This window comes from Numenius arquata, chromosome 4 (genome assembly GCF_964106895.1).
Source record: "Numenius arquata chromosome 4, bNumArq3.hap1.1, whole genome shotgun sequence".
Classification (NCBI taxonomy): Eukaryota; Metazoa; Chordata; class Aves; order Charadriiformes; family Scolopacidae; genus Numenius; species Numenius arquata.
Window position 1 is genome coordinate 63,829,616 of NC_133579.1, and position 22,521 is coordinate 63,852,136.

Genomic DNA, 22,521 nt, shown 5'->3' on the forward strand with positions numbered 1-22,521 from the left:
TTTTTCTCTTTCTCTGTCAGCTCACAGATCTCACTCATGGAAGTTTTCTGTGAATTCCTTGTGCTCTTTAAGAACAATGCAGTGGTACAGAAAAAAATCCATTTGGGAGTGATGGAATTAGATGCTCCGTTGCATACACCTACCACCTAAATGCACATTTTCAAGCGAAGAGCGAGAACAGTAACAGTATGAATGCACAAGTGAGACGGGGACGCATAGCAGCTAGGTAGCCACACACTGATACCTAAATATGTATTTGCAGATGAGCTTATGATGCCAGAATACCAGAAAATTAAATATAATCCTATAATTTGCAGAAAGTGAAAACCAGCACTGCTAGTGCTGCTGCCATTCTCACCGCAACATGCAGGTCAAAGATGAGGAAGGGAAAATATACTACTGCAAGCAGATTTTATCTAATAGTTTTTAGTTTATAAAATGCTTTCTGTGTGATGGCTTTCTGTGATGTTGGTATGGTTAGTGCTCCATTCTCTGGCTAGTAGATACTGGGGCTTGGCAACATACCTGTGCTTGTAGTCCTTTAATACCCTGTTAGTATAAAAGGTAGCAGCATCATTCATCTCCTTGACATAAGGGCCTGGTTTAGGAGACTAGGACCATCAATCAACCCATGGTAGCAGGAAACGACAGAAGGAGAAAGGAAGTAAAACATTAGTCAGACACCTTCCCTGATGTATTGGGTATATTACAAAACACCTTCTTGGGTGTAGTAGACTGAAGAACTACGCAGATGACACTGCAGAGTTCTGCAAGACTTGGAACTATTCTGGGCCACACTATCCAGAAGCACATTTACAGCCCACCCAACCATCCTGTGCGTAACTCACCACTGCTATCCACCCAAGGGCAGGTATGCTTTCACTGACGGCTGAGAGGTGGTTGAACATTTGACTTCCTCTGTTCCTTTCTCTGAAGTTCTGGATTTCCTGAATCTTTTCTGATATTGGCTTGAGAAGCATTGCCACCTCATTCTGGAAAAAAAAAACAACAAAAAAACAACAAGAAAAGATGATGATGCTGTTACAATGGGTCGTCTAGAAACACCCTGGGGTTTAACACTGTCCTCCCTGCCCATTGATTTAACAGTTGGAAAGAAAGGTCAGCATATTCTCTACATTAAAGTAACAATTTAACTACTCTCCTCTGGTTGCAGCGGCAAAGCGCACAGACATTAAGTATTAATAATGTGTTGCAGTAAAAAAATCTTCTCAGCACTGGCAGCATTTTCACACGCTGCCCAGGTTAAGACCCACAGAGACCCACAGCCCAGAGCGAGCAGAATGCTTGTATTTTTCATCTGATATCCCTGGAACTTCTTGAGAGTTGTTACACTGGCTTGAATTTTTCAAGTTATTAGCCAAGTTGTTCTTTCTATAAGAAACACAAACTACTTGCTAGATTAGCGGCCTCTTATCATCTGGCAACAAGACTGAGAACTAATACGCTAAAGGCAGTATCAATTTTAGCTTTCCCTATTGGTAAGTTTTAATGTTTTAACTTCCTTTGGCTGCAAGTAATGTGGGAGGATTTCATGGGAAACACACAGCCTGCAAGCCATGGTTTGGGGAAATTCTCCTTGTTAATCAGAAACGAATGGTATCCAGGGGAATGACTGTTGAGCGGAAGGAATAGTGTCGGAGTGAAGAGAAAAGCAGAATGAATGCAGAAGCTATCCAAGCTCTTTCCTGTGCAAAGTGAATGCTAATCACACTGGCCCAGTGTCTCAGAAAAACTAATTTAGAGCACTAACTTACTGGGAAAAATTCTTCCACTCGGAAACAGCACATTGAGGGACAAGGAGTCATTAGTTTACAAGCAAAACAACTGCTGTACCTTGGAACCCTATAAAGAGTTTCTATAAGAACAGTCCAATTCTGTATTGCAAAAGTATGCCCGCAGAACCCTTGCTGTATCCCACCAAAGAGAGTGCACCATTCTAATTTTCCCTGGCACTTCACTTGGAAATCACTCAGGCTGTAGCAGAAGTCTGTATTTTTTCTCACCTTTTCTCAGGACTACTTGTTTAATGGAATTTAGTGCTTGTTGGAGACAATTAATCCTCATATTCTTGAGGACTAATGCTGTCAACAAAACACAAGACGATGTGCGCGTATATGCTACTTGTTCTCTGTCATCTGTAATATATTTCTTTTCACCCTTCCATAAGAACTCACCTTTACAGAGCTTTATGTCACCTTAAAATAAGCATATTTGCTATGGATCAACATAGGTCAAAAGACATTCGGAAAACAGGACAAGAAGATGTTCTGTATTTTTTAAAGAGTTTTAATCCAGCTATGGAGCCTTCATATTTTAGTGGTAATGTAGTTTTGAGAAAGGCCCACGCATCTGAAATGCATGGGGATATTTGGTCTTCTCCTACAATAAAGTGGGTTGGGAGAAAAGAAATATTTACAGTATTACTGGGAGATGAAAAGACTTTTTGTTGATGACTTAATGACCAGCATAAGTCATTAAGTCTGAAAAAGCCCTGAAACCTCCATGATTTGTAGTTCTTAAAAACTGATTTTGTTGCCATAACATGATAAACTCTGCAGGAATTCTTCTTTCTAATTTTCACTTGTTTACAACATGCTGCAGCTGGTTGGTTCTTTCTTATTTTGCAGGGAAATCTTTCAAGTATGATAGTAGCTAACAAAACTGAAATTTAAGAAGGGGCTTGTTCTGCTTTGATATTATGCCAGTTTTCCTCCCATAAAGTCTAAGGGATATTTACAGTCCTTAGCTTACTGTGAATCTTCATGGCTCAGTTCCAGCCAAAGAGAATATCAGGGCTAAAAATACAACTCTACAAATGTCTGGTATATCTAGACAGCACTGGGAGGCAGCACGTTTCTGTGGATAAGGCACAGAAGTGGGAGTCCATAAATGGGGGTTCTCTGCAACGCTCCCACCAAATTATCATCAGGTTTTTGGAAAGCTGTGTTACCTTTCTGTGCTTCAACTTCCTATATATGAAAAGATGCTCATATAGCTGTTTTATTTTGTAGAACACTTTGATATCTACAGATAAGAAGGCAAAATTAGGGCCAAACATTTTCCTGAATGGTACCGTAAGACCCACGCCGCCTCCTCCTCCTCCTCCTATAGAAAAACTCCCAACCACATCTGTGAGGGCTTTCTGTCAGTGGTACAGACAGAATTTCTGTCCCTCAGAACACAGGACTTAACCTGACCAGTGAATCAACTGTTTATAAAAGCGTAGTGGATTTATGTAATTTCTCATAAAAAGTGCCCTGTGGGTGTTTTGAAGTTTCAATATATATTGCTAAGGAAAGTAGCTCCAAATAATCATTCACTTGGCACTGTAGCGACACCAGAAAGAGCCACAAAGGGCTTGAGGCTTTTCTTGGCTCTGTCCCACATGAGATGCACTGGGAGAGCAGCACAGCCTGCCTTCCCTTTACTCTCCGCGTGTCCTGCTCTGCAATGGCTGCTGGCTGGCTGCACAAAATGTGTATGTGTGTTCGTGCAACCTTCTCGTGATCCAAGTTGCTGTGTAAGGGTTGGACACCAAGGAATACAGGCCTGCAGGGAATCACTTAATTGAGTCCTGTCTCCCTGCAGTCAGTTCTAAATTTTTAGTTAGTGATTAAATTGCAGATGAATTATAGTGTATATGGCATATGGGTATAGAAAGGCTCATTAATTCTGGCAGTAATCAGTCTTGTTTGGCTCTACAATGCAGAACCAGTTGTGCTGAGGGTTCTAGAAGAATGATCTCTTTATTGCAATGAATATTAAAACAGCTGGTTGTTAATAAAATGATTGTCTATACTGTATCTCTAAGAAAAAATGAATTCAAGGAGATGAATCAGAGCTGTTGGAAAAATCTTCAGCATGCCTTTGGCATGTGCTAGATAAGATTTCTTGTCATTTAAGACACAGCACAGTTGTTTAACAGAAATTTAAGAGTCTTTGTATAAACACCATTCCTATTATAATATCAGTTTTGCTGAAATGTTTAAAAATGCAACAGTGGACAACTTGGAAATAGCAAAAGTAAGTCCCAGTATGGCTTTGTCTTTTTTTAGAACTTACTATAACCAGACGGTCTTTTAAAAAATTAATACCTAAACAACCAGCCAGCTTTGATCCACGTCTTGTAATTCTTATTAGAAAATAAAGATTAGTAAGACTACTGCAGCAATTAGCTGAAAGACTGCAAAGAAGTTAGGGCATGTAACAAGAACTGCAGTAGGCTTTGGCTTCAGATACTTAACAGTCTCATAAAATGGCCTGGCGTACCAGTATTCCAACAGACCGCACCAAACGGACTTTCCTCTCCTTCACATTGTTGTAATACTCACACGAGAAGTTCCTCAGATGACAGGTTTAACAGGACTGGGGCACATGGATTTAATTCAGGAGAATGGCCACACTTTTGGGTTTTGTGATTTTTGCGGTTTGCCTGTGAAGTCACAGTAAAGTGAGCGGCTTGCTTAAACTGTGGCTGCTTGAGCCAGTGATTACTTGAAAATCTCAGCTTTCATTTGAGAAAACTGGTATTTTCTCAGGACCACAGAATCACAGAATATTTTTGGTTGGATGGGACCTTTGAGATCATTGAGTCCAACCAACAAAAAAAAAAAAACCCAACAAAAAACCCCAACAAAAACAAACAAACAAACAAAACCCCAAAAATCCCAGAACACCAAACACCAAAACCAAATCAAAACAAACACCCACAACCACACACCACCCCACCCACAAACAGACACAAACCAACAATCTCGGGCACTAGAGCATGCCCTGAAGTGCCGTGTCTACACTTTTCTTAAATACCTCCAGGGATGGCGACTCCACCACCTCCCTGGGCAGGCCGTTCCAGTGCCTGACCACTCTCTCAGTAAAGTAATTCTTCCTCATATCTAATCTAATCCTCCCCTGCCACAACTTCAGACCATTTCTTCTGGTCCTGTTATTATTCACTCTGGAGAAGAGGCCAACACCCACCTCTCTACACCCTCCTTTCAGGTAGCTGTAAAGGGCAATGAGGTCCCCCCTCAGCCTCCTCTTCTCCAAACTAAACATGCCCAGTTCCCTCAGCCTCTCGTCCTATGACTTGAGGAGAGACTTTTGCCCAGAAACCTGCCAGCATGAATCACAAAGGCACAAAACCCAGCAGGTAAACAAAAATACGTTTTTTAAAGATCTTATGTATTTTTAAGCTAATCTTACATGGTTTTGAGGGGTGAGATTTACTGCAGAATTTTTATGTTGATGGGTGGCAGCACAATTCAGACCTCACTATTATAGTGTTTAAATCCACCTGACCTATTATGAAAAAAACATGGCAAGGGAACAAATATCCTTCTAAGTTATGCTAACTGAGGGGGTGGCAACCTTTGGTGTAGGAGCAGTAAAAGAAAGCTGAGAGCATTTGGGATCAGCAGCCCCTTCATTTTACTCAGCTGCAGCCAGAACAGCATGACTGCAACCTTTATTCCATGGTCTACAGCTCCGTTATTTTCTTCTGCCAGTTCAAAATCTCCATCATACTTACATTGTGTTTTTCACAGGCAAGTTTGAAACATGGACCTGATTTGAATCAGCTGTCTTTGTATATGCTGGCAAATAGTGCAGTCTAATAGGAATGGTTCTGTAGAGCAAAACAGTTGGTGCTGAGGACCTGACGTTCACACTGTACGCACTGAGGGGTGGGGGGGGTAGGGGAAAGAGTATTTTGGACTAGCTGTAAATCACGGTTTAGCTGCTGTCTGGCAGTGTATCTTCTATTTAACTTCATCAGAAAGATAACTATTTTGTACACCCAAAGACTGCTCTACAGTGTGAATCACAGCATAATAAGTGGGGCTGATTTGAAGGAAATATATAGTCCCACTGTGAACTAAAACACTACTGTCGACGCAGCCATTATCTCTGCAAACAGCCTAATACAGTCCTATCCCACCTTTTCATCCTTTCAAGGGATGAAAGATGTCATGGATAGTGTCCGCCACACTCAGTGCTAACAATTTAAAAGGTTAGCATCTGCTCTCAGCTGAGACTTGATTCCCTCTATTGTAAATTAAGAAAGAGATGTCCCTGAGGAATTCTTTCTACCTATTAATAGATGTTAGAAGACTATATGTTAGAAGACATTCATAGATGTGAAGATTGCACTCTAGAGGCGCTGCCATTTACTGTAAAGAGAGACTAGAAAGACACCTTACACAACCTGCCCACCTTGACAGCTGAAGCTGAGGAGCAGAATCCCATCCTGTGTCTGCAGGAATAAGATACTGGTAGCTTCAGTGATCACCAATGAGATGCATTTCTGCTATGAGTGGCTATGATTCTAGAACTAAAATAGTTTTAGATTAACTGTAATTTCCCATATTTTGTATTTTGTAAAAGGCAATCTGTAAAGGAGACTTTCAAATTTAAGTTAGTCCTTTTTTTGTATATATGTGATTTAAGAAAGGCTTGTCTTTTCTGTTGCAGCTGTGTATCAACAGTCTGAATGGAATCAGTGTTCAGACTAGGCTGAGGAATAACCTCTTGCTTTAAGTATATAGAAAATATATTTTTTTCCAGAGGTGAATCTAAGCTATTTGGTAATTTTGAGCTTCCCAATTGCTGCATCTGGATTCCTCAAATGCTTACTCAAATGCTTACTTTAAAAAAAAGTTTCATTGTTACTTCCATCGTGAAATATTACCAGCTTTTGTTGGCGACTGTCAAACTGTTGTTTTAGCACTGCCTATCTCCATCTCTCCTTGCAGAAAGTTTTTCACAGTTTTGCTCTTAAAATTGCAGTATAACCTACTGCACCTTGATCCAATGGTTTCTCTGCAAGCATTTTCTGATTGGGAACAGAAACAGTGAGATCTTTCTCTATGATCACTACATTCATGTCCCTCTAGTATTCTGATACTTTCAGGGTTCAAAGGTCTCCTCCTAACTAACTACAGGGAGACATTAATTTATTCTGGTCTCTGTAATCTTCAACATAGTGGTGTAACAAGTGTTTGATTTGTTTGTCAATAGTACAGGTTTTGCCACCTCAACTCACTGTTGTGCAACAGCGGGACTATGACGCAGAGAGACAAATCTGCAGAAATGTCTGGTCAGCTTCATCAGCACAGATGCTTAGACACATTTGTGTGCTTCCAAAGTGACTTAATTGGTATTTGGCTTTTATTCCTCTTAGATAGCACATAAATTCTCAATCTAACAGCCAATATTAGCTGTAGCAATTTTGTGCTTTGTGGGGAAAAAAAAAGCAAGACCAAACCATAACCCCACATGACAAATTACTAGTTTGGTCATTTGTGGGTTTGTTTTGAAATGTAAACTCTGAGGGAGGGCAAATAGAGAGGAATGTGAAAGACAAATAACTTCTAACCAGTGGAGAAATCCAGGGCCTGATACAAACTGCATGCACCAGTTCAGAGCAGTGTGGAATCACACCCAACACTTTTGGCCAGGACCCTGACTGTTTTTTTAAATGAACTTGAACGTGCTATATATTGTTTTTCTGTCCACTACAGCTCTCCATGGGCAGTATGTTCAGCAAGGAAGAGTCTTCCTGCTTTAGGCACACAGCCACCATTCCACACCTGATCAACAAGAACAATTGCACAAATGTACTGTTTTCAGCCTTTTGATTTACAACTCCTCAAGCTTTGCTGCTGTGATGACAGCCCGTGTCAGTTGGGCCCAGGGCACTCCAGGCAGCAACATTCTGTCAGAAAATGGTGTTCTGTTGAGCCACAATTGTTTTGTTCACAACATCTGAGATCTGATGAGCCTCTGCTAAGGCCAATTAGGTTTCACATGGGCTGTGTCCCAGGACTGGGATGTTAGATGGTGCAGGCTTCCAGCCTTGGACATTCACGTGTTTCACCCCAGATCTCCTCAGAGAGAGGAGCACTGCCCCTGGGGCAGAAGTGAATCTCAAATGCATCCATCTTTTCACTGCAGGGACTACTAACCTGGGAGTTTGGGCAAACACAAGTGACGAAAGAGAAATGGTACGTGGATACCTACAGAAAAGTTAACTACAAGAAAGATATTGAGGTGCTGGAGCGTGTCCAAAGAAGAGCAATGAAACTGGTGCAGGGCCTAGAGAACAAGTCTTAGGAGGAGTGGCTGAGGGAACTGGGGTTGTTCAGCCTGGAGAAAAGGATGCTCAGGGGAGACCTTATGGCTCTCTACAACTAGCTGAAAGGAGGTCGTAGTGAGGTGGGAGTTGGTCCCTTCTCCCAAGTAACAGGCAATAGGACAAAAGGAAATAGCTTCAAATTGTGCCAGGGGAGGTTTAGATTGGATATTAGGAAAAACTTTTTCACTGAAAAGGTTATCAAGCGCTAGAACAGGCTGCCCAGGGAAGTGGTGGAGTCACCATCCCTGGAGGTATTTAAAAGACGTGTAGATGTGGTGCTCAGGGACATGCTTTAGTGGTGGACTTGGCAGTGTTAGGTTAATGGTTGGACTCGATGATCTTAAAGATCTTTTCCAACCTAAACAATTCCATGATTCTATGATACTATAATCAGAAAATATTATGAACTTGAGGCCGGTTAAATGCAGTTGAGCGCCTTTGACGAGATAACAGGTGTCAGGGGGCTATCTGGACCTGAAACTGAGTAAAAGTTTGCAACAATATCCAAAAATGAGCCTGTGAAGACTGTAAGGCAGCAGGCTAGCAACTGAAAACTGTCAGTTGGTCCATCGCTGCGGCTGTGACCATGTCGCATGCAGTTGTAGGCTTGCTGATAACAGAAATATGTCAACAGTTTGGCAACATATCAGAGAACAGGAGAGGGGGAAGGGGTTCCCTTTGGAGCTCAGGACTCTCAGGCTCTGTCCACGTCACTCTTGGCACCTTCTCTAAGTTTGGCACCTGAGGACCTTTTAAGGATTGAACCAAATTCTTCCTTAAGCTATTTCTAGATACAGAGGTGCAGGTTTGCAGCAGTCAACCAACTGAGTAGAAGGGCTTCAAACTTAACTCAAACTCTTTTGCATAAGTAAGTAATAAATTAATGAGGTGAGGAGTATCCTGCTCTTCATATTTTTGGAAAACAGTAAGGGTGATCCCAGTAGGTATGAGGAAAAGTAGTGGGAAATTGAATGACATAAGCAAGTCAAGGTAATTAGAAAACAAATCCTGCTAGGATGCAGAATAAGTCCTAGGAGTCCTGTTACTGAATTGTACTCTAAAAATAGAAGAGAGAAAAAAAATGAGCAGTCTTACACTGACAGACAGTAGGCAACTGTAAATATTCACCTTTGATTTCTAGGTAAAAAAATCTGATAATAAGTCCTCTATTCAAAGAAATTGCCACAACTATTCTACAATACATTTTTTTCTTGACTAAAAAAACCCTCAGGATTTGTTGTCACGGCTCTAAGTTTAACTTCAAATACAGTTTCTTGGGTTTCAGGGTTTTTTCCCTTTTCTAGGAAAAAAAGGGATAGGTCTCCTTTACCTCTAACTTTCTTCCACCCCTCTCCCACCTGTGTGCACAATCTGGGTATTTAAGCTAGGTATTTAATTGGAATGTTTGTCTGCACAATGTTAGTAATTAAATCCATGAGCTCTGGCAGTCATATGAACTCAGCATTTTTTTTAAATGAGAAATTACGTAATCATTTATAGTCTGAACTGCATCTGTCATTGAAATCAGTTTGTAGAACTTCTTACCATGAGTATGCTCATTGTGGGTATGTTTATATTGATTCACAGAAAAACTTACCTCGTTAATTAGTTCCCAGTATGGGAACAATGGAACATTTGCGCCCTCAAAGCAACTCTCAAAATTGTTTGAACTCGTAAAGTGAAATGAAACAACTCGTAAAGAGAAGACAGTATATAAGTTGCCATTCACAAAGAATTCAATGTAGTGACTTTGAGCAGTGATCGCGTACGTTAGTGTTCTTGATCATAAGTTAAAAAAAATGGTTAAACGGATAAACTTGCTCAGGAACACTAATACCTTTTAAAATTATTATACAATAAAATAATGATGTTTCAATTAGAATTGTATTTGGCTTAGAGAACGGGGAATAGAAAATTCAGATCCAGACTGTTTCATAGTGTTTTGTGTAAAAGTTTATGTTAAAATCTATCTTCTGAGTTGCCCAAGCAACATGTAAACGCGTGGTCTTAAAATACCTTTTTAAAAAACTTCTCACAGGAAGCAATATTTAATTTTTTCCCCCTTCTCCATCTTCTCTGTACTATCTCATATACAGTAAAAAATTTAGGATAGACTTTTTTTGCTTTAATATTGGAAGTTTAGCATCAGAAAATAATTTCTAATAAGTGGATGAACTGAAGAACCCCATCTTGCTGAATGAGGCTGTATCCAGCAGCCATTAGCTGGGATATACACAAGCAGGAATATCAACTGGTGGTTTTGTCATGTGATCTCTTCCACCGCACATACAAATATAGAACATGACCATAAAAAGTAACAGAACATGCTCTCTGTGAAGTAATTTATTGCAGTGGATGCTAGATTGGTATGCCAGCTGGAATTACCTTCTCGGCTCCTACTATTTTCACATATACAGATAATAAAGGCTGTGCACTGCAACAGATTACAAATGAAGAAATATCAACATTATTAACAAGAAACAAAACTCTGCAAAAGCAACTTCAGCAAGCTTAACTGTTTGAAAATGTTTGATTGTGACTAGGAGTTAAAAAGCTAAATGAATACTAGGGCTTCAACATTTTCATAAAGAGGAAAAATACTGCTTTTTGTATGATACACATTTCTCCCTTTGCTGAGCACAAAAAATATCTAAGGATTATTATATATATAGGAGCTTTCTTTTTGTTTTAATTCCTTATTCATTAGTTTGTAAGCTGCAAGAGCTGAGCTAATTTATTTTTCCAGGGCATTTTCCCCTCCCTCTTTTTTTTTTAAAGGCACCATGTATGACATCTCAACATGACAGGAACTCAGTAAATCCCCTCAGTCTCCACACCGCTGTCTCTGAATGTCTACAAAGCTACTATGCCATAATTGCAACTCGCTGGCTCATTCACAGCTTTACATTATAAAGCAAACAGTCTAGACAGCTGAATGACAGAATTACTCTCTTTTCTCTTGCATTTATAGATATGCTGTCATCTTCATTTGCTTTTCTCTACTCTGTGCATTCTGATACACTAATGATTAGCTTTCCTGTTTGGATTCCACACTGACTCCATGGCTCTAGGCTATAAATACAACCAAAGCCCAGATGACATCACATCAATAAGGTCCTGGGGGGAAGGGGGGGAGGACCCCTGCTTGTTTCCTTCTCCTGGGTTAGCTGGTGATAACCAGCTTTTTCAAAATGGTTAATCAATGTGTTACAATAGGATTTTTTCCCCCACTGAGATGAAGATATGAGAAGCCTAGTGCCTGGAACTGTCACTCTCTGCAGTGGAAAATACTGTTCAAGTTGCACAGAAAAAGCAGCCTTCAATTATTTTAAGGTCTGTCTATAGTGTAGCTGAATGTACCTGTGCAAAAAATATGTGCAAAAAAGAGAAAAAGAATGAAAACCAACATGTGTTTGGATGCCTATAAAAATGTGTACCTAACTGTCTTTATGTAAAAAAAATTTAAGTAACTGGACTGCATTCTCACTGAGAAAGAAACTTTAGTCTGTAATATTCCTGGTATTTTAACTTTGGAATGATGTGTACACACATACCATGTGGTATTTCCTTAGTGCTAAAAGATAGTGAAATGATAAAAAAGTATGCTTCCTTGCCTTCACTTGCAGAAATCTATGCAAGCCCAATAACGTGCAACTAAGACGTGGCCAGCTCTGCTGATCTTTATCATAAGTTTTTATTATTTGTCACTTTTCTTAATGCTGTCATTCTGGATTGCTAGGGAGTCTCTTTTTACATCTGTTCTTTTTTTTGTTTGCTTGTTTTGTTGCCGGTTTTTTTTGCTTGTTTTGTTGCCATCTAATGTTAGAAAGTTTCTAAACTTTACAGTTGAAAAAAATCTCAAAGCCTTGACTTGAGGTCAGAAAGTTGTAATGGTAAAAGTGGGAAGAAGCCATTGCCATTCTCACTTGAAAAGCAGAGAAAATCCTATCGCCAGCACATCAGCACAGGAGGCCGAACAGTGGGCCACAGCTTTTATTCTTACCAGAGCTGGGACAATACCAACACTTCAAAACATCACATTATGGGGCCATCAGAAACTGTTCATTGGGGAATATTTTACCTATGAGCATGAAGAGTTTTGTGGGTCACTGGGTGCAATTGTATTCACAGCCAATATAAATGACGGCTTGAGGCCTGTACCAATGGGAATTTTGCCTGTTCTCTGTGAGTCATGACCCACTTTTACTCTCTGAGATAAGGGACAGCTGGAAAAACAACTGATCCCTTCTTGCTTGGAACTCTATAATGAAGTCTCACCTGGAATATCTGTGTTGGTTTTGTTTTGGTTTTTTTTTTCCTTGAGTACCCTTGCCATTAAAACATACTGATTAGAAAAACTTTTAATCTGTGTCTCTAAGAACAATAGTGATAGCAAAATTTCAGTAATTTATACCACTGGCAGAGTTCTGATTGAAAATATGGAGTTTAATGAACTACAGAGCAGGGAGGTAGTGGAAAAAGACAGAACTGAAGGCCGTGTAGAGACTGTGAAAGTGAAGTCTTCATTCTCTGCACACTCCAAGAAGGAAGATCCGAGGGGGGTCCCACAGAAGGGCTGCATGATTGCTATTCCCAGGAATGATACAGTGCTATTGGCCACAACCTTGTGCCCTCCAGAAACTACAGATGAGATTTCATAACAACTCTGCAGCTTCCCTGGGCTTTCTAGTTGTGAGGCGAGGATTTAAGTAGTTGCCACTAAAATAAGTTTATAAATCAGCTTGATATAAATCATTTTTTCATTTTCTTGACAAAATGCTTTGCCTTCCTTCCAGAATTAGCCTAACGTGGACCTCAACTTGGAGAAAGAATACTGAGTCTATGGACTGGTATTGATTTTTCTCTCAATAGCTTATCCCCTGACTTCAAAGTGTGACATAGAGCATCCCTGTGTTGCTAGCAAAAAGCCATTCTATTCCATGGAATTTCCAGCTTTCCAGAGAAACACTGGTCCCACTTACAGCCATAAAGTGGAAATCTCCTTTGGTTTCTTCAATGATCTTATATGTACTGGTACAGAAAATGTTCTTAACTCTGAACCCTGGCTTTCTGATTATTACAGTGCCATGGTAATAACACTGAAAGCAAGCATCTAAGTGCACTGTATGAAGTAACAAATAAGCAAATGCAGGGATTGATATTAAACATAGGGCAACACAGCTTTTTTTAATACACTGCCTCTTGAAACGCTAGGTCACTTTTCTTACCTCTTGAGGCTCTTGACATTGAGATGCTAACACCAGGAAAGCTCTCTGCGCTTGAAAAGCAGCACGTACCATCTCTGCCTGTAACAAAAGGAGAAATATAAATTAAACCTTAGCCTGTAACCTCCAATACCTCTTCTTGGCAGCTCAAAGTCAAGTGTGACAGCTCAAATCTTTCTTGCTGCTTCTCATCTAAATCGCAGCAACACTGACTGGAAGAAATGTATTACAGTACTGGCTTATCTATAAATTTTTTTGAAATCTAAGGTTAAGTTCCTTATCTTTTTCAGATAGGAAATAAAATGAGTTGATATGCAGTCTTTTGGTTATCATTTATAAGATTAGTCACAGGAGGACTCAACTTTAAAACTTCAGAGAATGTCTAGGCATTTTAATGGTGATGTTTATACTTGCATGCATGGTAACAATTTACTACTGCTGAGAACGGCAACCCACAAACTTTCTGTTGGACTGTAACTAGGGTGTAGTGATGTTTAAGACGAGTTGAGCTTGGCATATTTTCTGAGGGACTACACTGTAATTTATTCCTTGCCTGTCCTCTGTGAGCAGACCCTAAGATTGATGGCTATGAGGGATGGTGGCTGAAGATTTTTCAGCAATTTCACACCCCCCCCCCCCGAACTCTAGAATTTGGGTTAAAGCTGCATCTGACAGCATGTTTACATGCTAACAGTGTGGATGGGAGGTAAATCTCTACACTCCTTGGTGTTCCCTACTGTTGAAAGTTCTGGTCTTTTTTGGTTTTTTTTGAACACTACACATTTTCTGTACATTATGAATGATGTACATTGATTAGAATCTAATCCCTATTCGGTATCACCTATACCTCATTCAAGTGAATGAGTAGTGACTAGGAGAAAGCACTATTGGTACAGAAAAGAACTATTCATAACTAGTATATATTGCTAAATAAAAACTGAACCAAACCAAATGCTGTTAAGTTAATCTAATATGAATAGGTACATTTATAATCACTTTGTGAAAGGGTGGGGAAGTTCATGCTGTTTTTCCTTGAGGTTTCTTCAATCTAAAAAGAAAACAAGGAAATTTTATATACAGGCCTATGTGGATGCAACTTAAAATACATAAAAGTCAGGAAATTTGAAGTTATAGCAAAGTAAAACAGCCAAATTGTGTTTATTCATCTTAAAATGTGATGGCATGAATAAAACATAATCTGCCAGGATGAAACTCACTGCAAGGAAGATGGTAAAAGAGGCACAACATGGACATTTGGGAGAAGGGGATATTGTGGTCTGACAGGCTGAGATTTGGAAGAGGGTAATCATCTCTATAAATAGATAAAGAAATAAATAATAAGGGAAATTGTATGAGCCTAGGAAACTTAAATTTTCCAGACATAGACATAAATACCATCAGTAATAGCAAGGTTTAGATATTCTTAGACATTTCAGAGGACTGACTTTTTGGTACAGAAATTCATAAAACAACAAAGTGTGTGCTATTTTAAACTTGGGGTTTTTTGTGTAAGGAGGATCTTGCAGAACATCTGACCAAAAACTAATGTTCTAGGAGGAAGTTATTATGAATGGATTCAGTTCTTCTAAAATTGTAAGAAAGACAAAAATAAATCTATAGCTAAGGCTTCATATTATAGAATGGCAAACTTTTAGAAAATAGAAAAATCAGTGAATGAAGATGACTGGCCTGAGGAACTTAATTATTTGAATGCAGGAAAGGATAGATTTACATTAAGAATGGAAATAATCTGTGAGTGCTGAGCAGGAGGGAGAAATTGTAGAAAAAGGCTAGAGTCTCTCAATGAATAAAGAACTAAAGCAAGGTGTTAAGATTAGGTATAAAACCCTCAAAGAGGAAGAAGAGGCCTTGATTATCAAGGAGAACTTTTTTTCAGGCATTATAAAATACAGAAGCAAAGGACTGATGGATAAAGGCCTCACTGAACTATACCTTGCACAGAAGAGTAAAACAAAGCTGTATTTTTTTTTGCTACTGGAACCAACAAGAAATAAAGCACTGAAATGAGGCCATAGCACTGACCTGAAGGATAAGTTGGGCATGCCTACATCATTCTTGATGTTATATTTTACCTGTTGTTGAATAAATGCTTTTCCCCAATTTCAAGGAAGTTTATGTACATGAAGATATTGAAAGGATAGCTAAGGAGAATGATGATAAGTGAGTGGGAATTACATAATTTGAAAGGGAAGTCAAATATATGTAGCTTAGGGTGACAAAATCATTGGGTCTATATTATCTTCATTCTAGAGTACTGGAGACACTGGCAGATGGAAGTACAAGTAGAAAAGATTTTAAATATATATAATTTGGAGATAGTACCAGATGACAGAAATATGCAATGATGGATTGGGCAAGTATGCCCAAGAAGAGGGGGAAAAAGCATGTCAAGTGATTTCATGGCTGTTGGTGCGCACAACTTCAGCACCGTGCACATTTAGAATGGATTTGAAACGAGTGTTTAAAAACACATACAAAAATTAAAAATGGGAGAAATTAGAATGGGATTACCTGTGGTTTAAATCACTACTTTTGGGGATTGTTTAGAGTTTCCAGTTTCTTAGACAAAAATAATATGTTAGATCTAGTATATTTAGATATGATGTAAAATGTTTGTTGCACGTCCTCATAGAAAACTCATACTTTTAAGTGGAAGTGATGCAAAGTAGTGTAAAAACTCTTTAAGTTGGATAAGAAGCTGGATGAAAGGGGACAACAATAGGGTTTAGTACAGGTGGTGTTATTTGAGAGGAGGAAAGTTCCTAGTTGTGTTTCTCAGGCATTAGTTTTAGGAACTAATATTATGTTTATTAGTGTCCTAAGAGCAAGAATTAGGTGTGCACTCATAAAATTCATGGGAAACACAAAGTTAGGAGGTTTTAATATTGTCGAGATGGTTTCACTCATCACTTGAGAAGAGTAAGACAACTTTGTTGGCAGAGGTAATATGAATAGGATAAAATTTAGCAGTTCTCCCCCTGCCTCTTTAAAACAATGCATAATTTTGGGTGTAAACATAGAAATGATTAACTGAAAATGCTGAAGACTGGAAAATGCTGGTATAAAAGTCAGGAAGGTGGCTTTGTGAAAAGAGGTTATGCAGTTCTACAATGAACGTGGCAAAATATTTTTAGTAGAGCTACAGATTTGTTATTATGATTGGAGAGGACCTCCTCTGGAATTCTGTGTAAAGCACTAGTCACCTGTGTTAAATAAAGATGAGCTTGAATCAGAATTGATGCAGAGAAAACCTATTTGGATGTTTAGAGCAATGAGTATCTGTCATACAAAGATAAAATTTAAAAGTTGCGCTTGCTTTGCTTAGCAACACAGTAGGTGAGGAATATGATTTTTTTCTCATACGGCATGTAAATAGCAGAGAAGGAAGAAAATGGTAGTGTCAGCGTATGAACACAGGACTGTAAACTGGGTCATGAGTAATTATAGTCTCAAATTTAAAAGATTTCCAACTATCCAAAAAGTGAAGGTCAGGAGGGATCTTCCAAATTCCTACAAAGAACCAGCATTGTTTTAAGACAGAGATTTAAATGCTGATAAAACAGGTCATAAAACACGATCAAAGTGCTCTTAGATATAGAAAATTAAGATTGTTTTGTGAGTTCTTGACCATATACTGAGCTGGTAGTATCAATGCGGTTTGAAAAATGCTTCTGTTTGGCACTTTGTTAACACTGTGTTGAATTCATGCTTTTGAGTTCCCACTGGTCACTCATGGACGCCGAGGAGGACATTTTTCTCCACTCAGAGTACAAAGTAACAACTGGTTTCTTGTCTGATTTTTCACCTCTTTCTGCTGAAGCACTGGAATTTGGTCAGAGCTGCAGGCAGACTGTCGGATGACGTACACTGCTGTTCCTAAAAGACTGATGTTCCTTGAGTATGCCTCATACATGTGCCTTGCTCGTCTGACCAATGTTAAAACTATTGTTGGATGTGGAATCAGGATGTACTTCTCTTCCAGACTCTTCTATGTTTATTACTCCTCCTCCTCTACTGCAGAGTGTGGCCAAGGCCACTTCCTCAAAATGTCTGGGAGCTGTCTTTAAGGAATCTTCTGCTACTGAGGGCACCCAAGACATTGGTAACACTCATTGAGTTACCTCTGGTGCATTAAAAGTGTGGCTTTTTGCATTTTCTTATTATCCTAAATTTATTATAGGATGTTGGAAACGGTCAGTGGACTAGATATTGATTGCAAGGCTTGTGCTGTATGCCCAAAATTTACCAAGCCCTAAAAGCTTTTAGTTGTGTAGGGATCAGAGCACTCACATCTCTTGCCTTTCAATTTAAATCTTAATCAAAGGATTGTGCTAACACAGTTTTTGCATTTTACAAGCAGAATTTTATAAGACTTCTGCCACAGTTACTTCCTTCTTGCTCCAACAGCATTAAAAATGACTTTCTGAGTTTTACTATTTCCGAGCATGAGGTACTTTTTCCGTGCATCCCATCAGAGTAATAGAAGAGCTTCTTCTCATTAAGAATGCATTAGTTCAGTCTATCACCATTCCAATTCTTTCTTGTAGTCTTTGAAATGTGACACTTCATTGCTACCTCCTTCTACTTCGCAGACAGGCTGTGTAAGTAAGCAGACAGCACTAGGGAGACGATTCTTCCATTAGACCCCCATATCCAGTGAAGACTAATGAGTGAAAATGGACCGGGGGGATTGGGAATTTTTCTCAATAACTTGTGAGACTCAGCCAAAAGATTGCCACAGAACAAATCAGCTGAAACTCTTTCAGTTATAATGGATGATAGTAATGAAGCCTGAGTGTCAAAAATGCATAGGAATCGTAAGTAAATTTGTCAGAGTAGACTAGACCACAAACTTGCACACATCCATCTGCAGACGGAAATGCGCATATTTTAGAGCAACAGATAATTGACATCTAAAAACTTTGGGTAATCTTTTTGGCATTCTTGGGATTATGCATGGACATAGGAATCATCAGACAGATTCCTCAGCTGAGGTTAATATTTTGAAGGAAGCATTTCCTTCAAAAGCATTTCCTTCAAAGCATTTCCTACTTTGCTTTTAGCATTTTGTTCTACAAGCTGGAGGAGACGGCTGTGACTGTGGACCTGAATGCCAGGACCATGTGGTGTTCTATTCACCACTTCAGTTTCCCCCTCAGTAAAGTGTGGAATAAGGTGTCTTAATCCTTTACCTCAGGTGTGTTTGATAGCTGATTTAGGTGACTGATATGGTTGGAGGAGCCGAAGTCTGATACGTATGTAAAGTTGGCCCAATTTCATGCCTGTTGAAACCCGTGGCTGGCTACAGTGAGTGACTTCTCCGTCACCATCGTAGTAATAGCATAGAGAGGGCTCTTTACAGTTAAGCCTGCAGAAGTTAATGGAGGAATTATACATATTTAGAAATCATCTTTTTAATAGCAACTGGTTTAACTTTCTGTCAAAATACAATGCCAACTTTCCCAGAAGCCACTGCTTGGAAAATTGCTAGAAGCTCTGTGAGATGCCTAATGGTGACAATGCTTCTGACCTGTTTGAAGTAGAGTGTGGATTCCACCCAAACTTGCGCTATTCCAGACTGAGTAGACATAGATGCACTGAACCTGATGCTTAAACTACCAGTTTGCTTTAGTAAAGTTCAGTTCTCCAGAGCAGATGTGATATTAGGATCTATCTTTTTCTCATTTAAAATGTTTTATTTAATCTATGTTGCCCCTCACTCTGGTATCCAAGCACTAATAAATATAAATGTTATTTATGTGACAACAGTTTGGCAAACTACAAGAAGAAATAGGCACATGAATTCAGATCTCAAGTTATAAGTAAATTCAGTCTCTGAAAAAAACCACAAACCTAAATAGAAGAGAAACAAACAAAGGATTTCCTAATGAAATTTAGTCAAGAAAATTACCCTATTGACCTGATAATATTAAATTTGTCAAATGTTATTATATTTAATAACATATTTCCTCAGAGTCAAAACACTGAAAAGCATAATGTAAATGTCAGAATGCACTGGACTTCTGTTGTTAGAGAATTATACACATCTGCATATAGATACGTGCAAACATTAACAGTGATAATTTGCAAATCAAAATACAGATCTATGTACATTTTGGATTTCTAAAATATACTTAATGACTTCGTTCTGGAACAAAATAGTAAAGAGGACATGAGGGAAAATAATTGGGATTTAGTGATCCAGAGTTCTAATCACAGTTTCTCCAGAAATAATTTTGGATCCTTTGCATTTAGCAAAAGACATGATGACTGACAGCAAATGACAACTACAGATGGAGCTTCGCCGTTAGAGTGAAGACCCCAGCCTTTCTCTAAAAGGGACAGTGCTGCCACAGGAAGAGAAAGGGTTTGTCTTCTACGTTCTGCTTTCAAGAGCCTCTTCAAAGTGAAGTGGTGAAGTGGCTGGTGGCTTGAAGGGAGAAGCAAGAAATGGAAAAAGAATGAAGTTTAGATTAAGTATGAGGCTGCCATAGAAACTATCCAGGCCAGCTGAAGAGACAGTATTTATTTTGTACAGCTAATTGGCTGATAGAGATTTTTTTAAAACTAGGCCAAATGCTGAAGAGTCAGTGGCAGTTCTCCAAACAGAGCACTTTATACTGGAAAAGGAAAAGGAAAGAAAGCAAAAAAACGTCACCTTTCTCTTACTGTTTCATGCAGAAAACAGAGTTGAAATTCTAGTAAAAATTGAAGTCAATAGGAGATTTACCATTGATTTTGATGGAGCCAGACACTACCCCAGATACTCTCTTTTCTATTTTCAGATAGATATGTTTGACTACCACCAATCAGCTGTCCTCTGTTAGTGTGTTTTTTTAGTGTTTTTCAGCCTCCATGGCTATGTCTATATTAGGGAATTTTTGCTAAAATTTCTCAGCATTGCTACTGCCTGTCCAGTACCAGTCTAAGGGTACATCAGTCCTGGTCTTTTTCGCTGTTTATATCTGTCAGTGTATTAAACACTGTGTTGTGTAACTGCATAGTGCTAGCCAGTATGACTTATTTGTTGTTTCAGAGTAGCATCTGTATCTAGCTTCATTAACTTCACCTTTTAGTAAACTGGACTGTGACTTAAACCACTCAGAGCTCTTACCTCTGGTGGAGCTCAAACCATATTGGACTTAAAGATCTTTCAGTGCTAATGATGTAAGACAGATGGATAGAATTGTTTAGGGTAAATCATTGCTGCCATTTTATTTTTCCATATGAAACACGAACTGTACAGATGTACTGGAGTAAAAGGGTATTTAAAGCCACGGCAGTTGCTTTAACATTAATTACAAAATTATTGCCTTGGATAAAGAATATACAGGTTCTGAAGTTTTGAGTGACATGAATTGTTTTGATTGATCTCAAGGGATTGTTAATTTAAAAACCTAATGAATAATATTTAAATGTCAGCTTTGATAAATAATTAATTATTAATCTTGGTAGCAGAAGCAGTCAGTTATTTTGTTCATCTGTCACTGTTTCAAACAGATATAAATATTTGGCTGCAGGGCCACTGCAGCTACTGATTACTGCTAAGGGAAGCAGTAGGAGATCATATTCTCCCAAAACTTCTTGAATAAACTCCACCCACCAAAGAAGAAGAGCAAGTCCAGACCAAAGCTCTTGAATAGCCGATGGTCTCCTAAAGCTCAGGCTGCTTTTGTATCTTCCAGATTCACAAATTCTTCACTAATCTCTTTTACAACAGCCAAATATCCGCAACTCTCTTGACCTCTGTTCATTCCAACATTTACATGGAAGTTCCAAAACCAGATGTAGTGTATTGGTAGTTAGGGATTCCAGAAGATTCAGCATAGAAAAATACTGAGAATTATGTACAAAAATAAATAGTCCACACATTACTGAAGATGTGGTCTCTTTAGAGACTAAAGGTTTTTTTTTTTGTTTTCAATACCCTTCTTTTCTGAACAGTTTTGAAAATGTTCAAGAATTCAAGTTTGCCATTTATGTTCTGCAAAGAGTCAGTCAGCTGCTGGAGATTTTGAAGCCATCTCATTGCACAGCATACAGTCATGGATCTACATTTAAAGGCCTCCATATCAGTAGAAATAAAAGATGCTATTGGCTCATTGCAATACCTGATCTTCCGGTCCCTGCCGCTTATCTATAGACTGGACCTCCCCCAAATTGATTGTCAGCTCTGCAGAATTTGTGTTGTCGTGTTCTGCCTTTATAATATGTAATTAGTGATAATCATAGAAACAAACAGCTGATAAAAACAGCCAAACATTTTAAGAACAAACATAAAAACATCATGAGAACAAAAGGCTTCTCTACAGTGCAGAGAATACATCACTAAAATCTATATGACAACATTGTTCACTGGAGCTCCTAATAACCAAAGACTGTCATAGTATATTTTATGAGCTTCAACATATGAGTAACAGCAGATAGTGGTCAGTTGCTTTTGACCTGTCTCCAGTTTGTCCCCAGGACTCCTGAGGTGGAAGGTTAACACTGTGAAATGACAACTGAGGAAAGTATGCAATTTTCCAGGGGGAATTAATTTAACTAATGATATTACGGGAATATCTTTTGTATCACACATCAAAGGTTATGCCATGACAAAGTTGTAACTTATTTTAATCAGTATTAGGGAGAGTAGACAGAAAGCACCCCAACCTGCACAGGCATTTACAGAAGTTAGCCACAGTTTTCCTGAGAGAGCTCTTATAGCTCCTCATCCTGACTAGCCTGCAAAAGCAAGCAGGTTTCTCAAAGAGAGATGGGAAAGGAAAACCAGCCCACTTCAGGATTTCAGTAAAGAACAGAAACTGTGGTACATTGAAGCTCCACAGACTTCCAAAGCTTCTATTTTATTGTATTACTTGGAGCTACATTGTGTATCTCTGAAAAAGTGCATTAGTTCCTTAAATAAATAGGAACCACATACGATGTACTGCATAGATGAAGTCCAAACTTTGGCTATTATCAAGATCAACCATTTTTTAAATTCAGGTTCCTTTTTTTTTTTTCCCATGGCCATCCGAGTTCAGAATTCTTTGGAGGGCACAGTTGCCTGCGTCAAGGAATTGTGAAGAGACCTCATTTCCCTGAAGAAAGGCAAACCTACATTTCCTACATGCAACA

The 22,521-nt window shown here is 38.9% G+C and overlaps 1 protein-coding gene across 4 annotated transcripts in view; it reads right to left on the reverse strand.

Moving 5' to 3' along the window:
• CAP2 (cyclase associated actin cytoskeleton regulatory protein 2) overlaps positions 1 to 22,521 on the reverse strand; it is a 68,669-nt gene that overhangs the window by 22,760 nt on the left and 23,388 nt on the right. For all 4 annotated transcript variants that reach the window (XM_074146452.1, XM_074146451.1, XM_074146455.1 and 1 more), the window contains 3 exons: positions 13,381 to 13,458; positions 849 to 992; positions 526 to 611 (listed from right to left, as the gene is read on the reverse strand). In XM_074146452.1, coding sequence (XP_074002553.1) covers positions 526 to 611; positions 849 to 992; positions 13,381 to 13,458 — 308 coding nt within the window. The remainder of the gene's footprint in view (positions 1 to 525; positions 612 to 848; positions 993 to 13,380; positions 13,459 to 22,521) is intronic.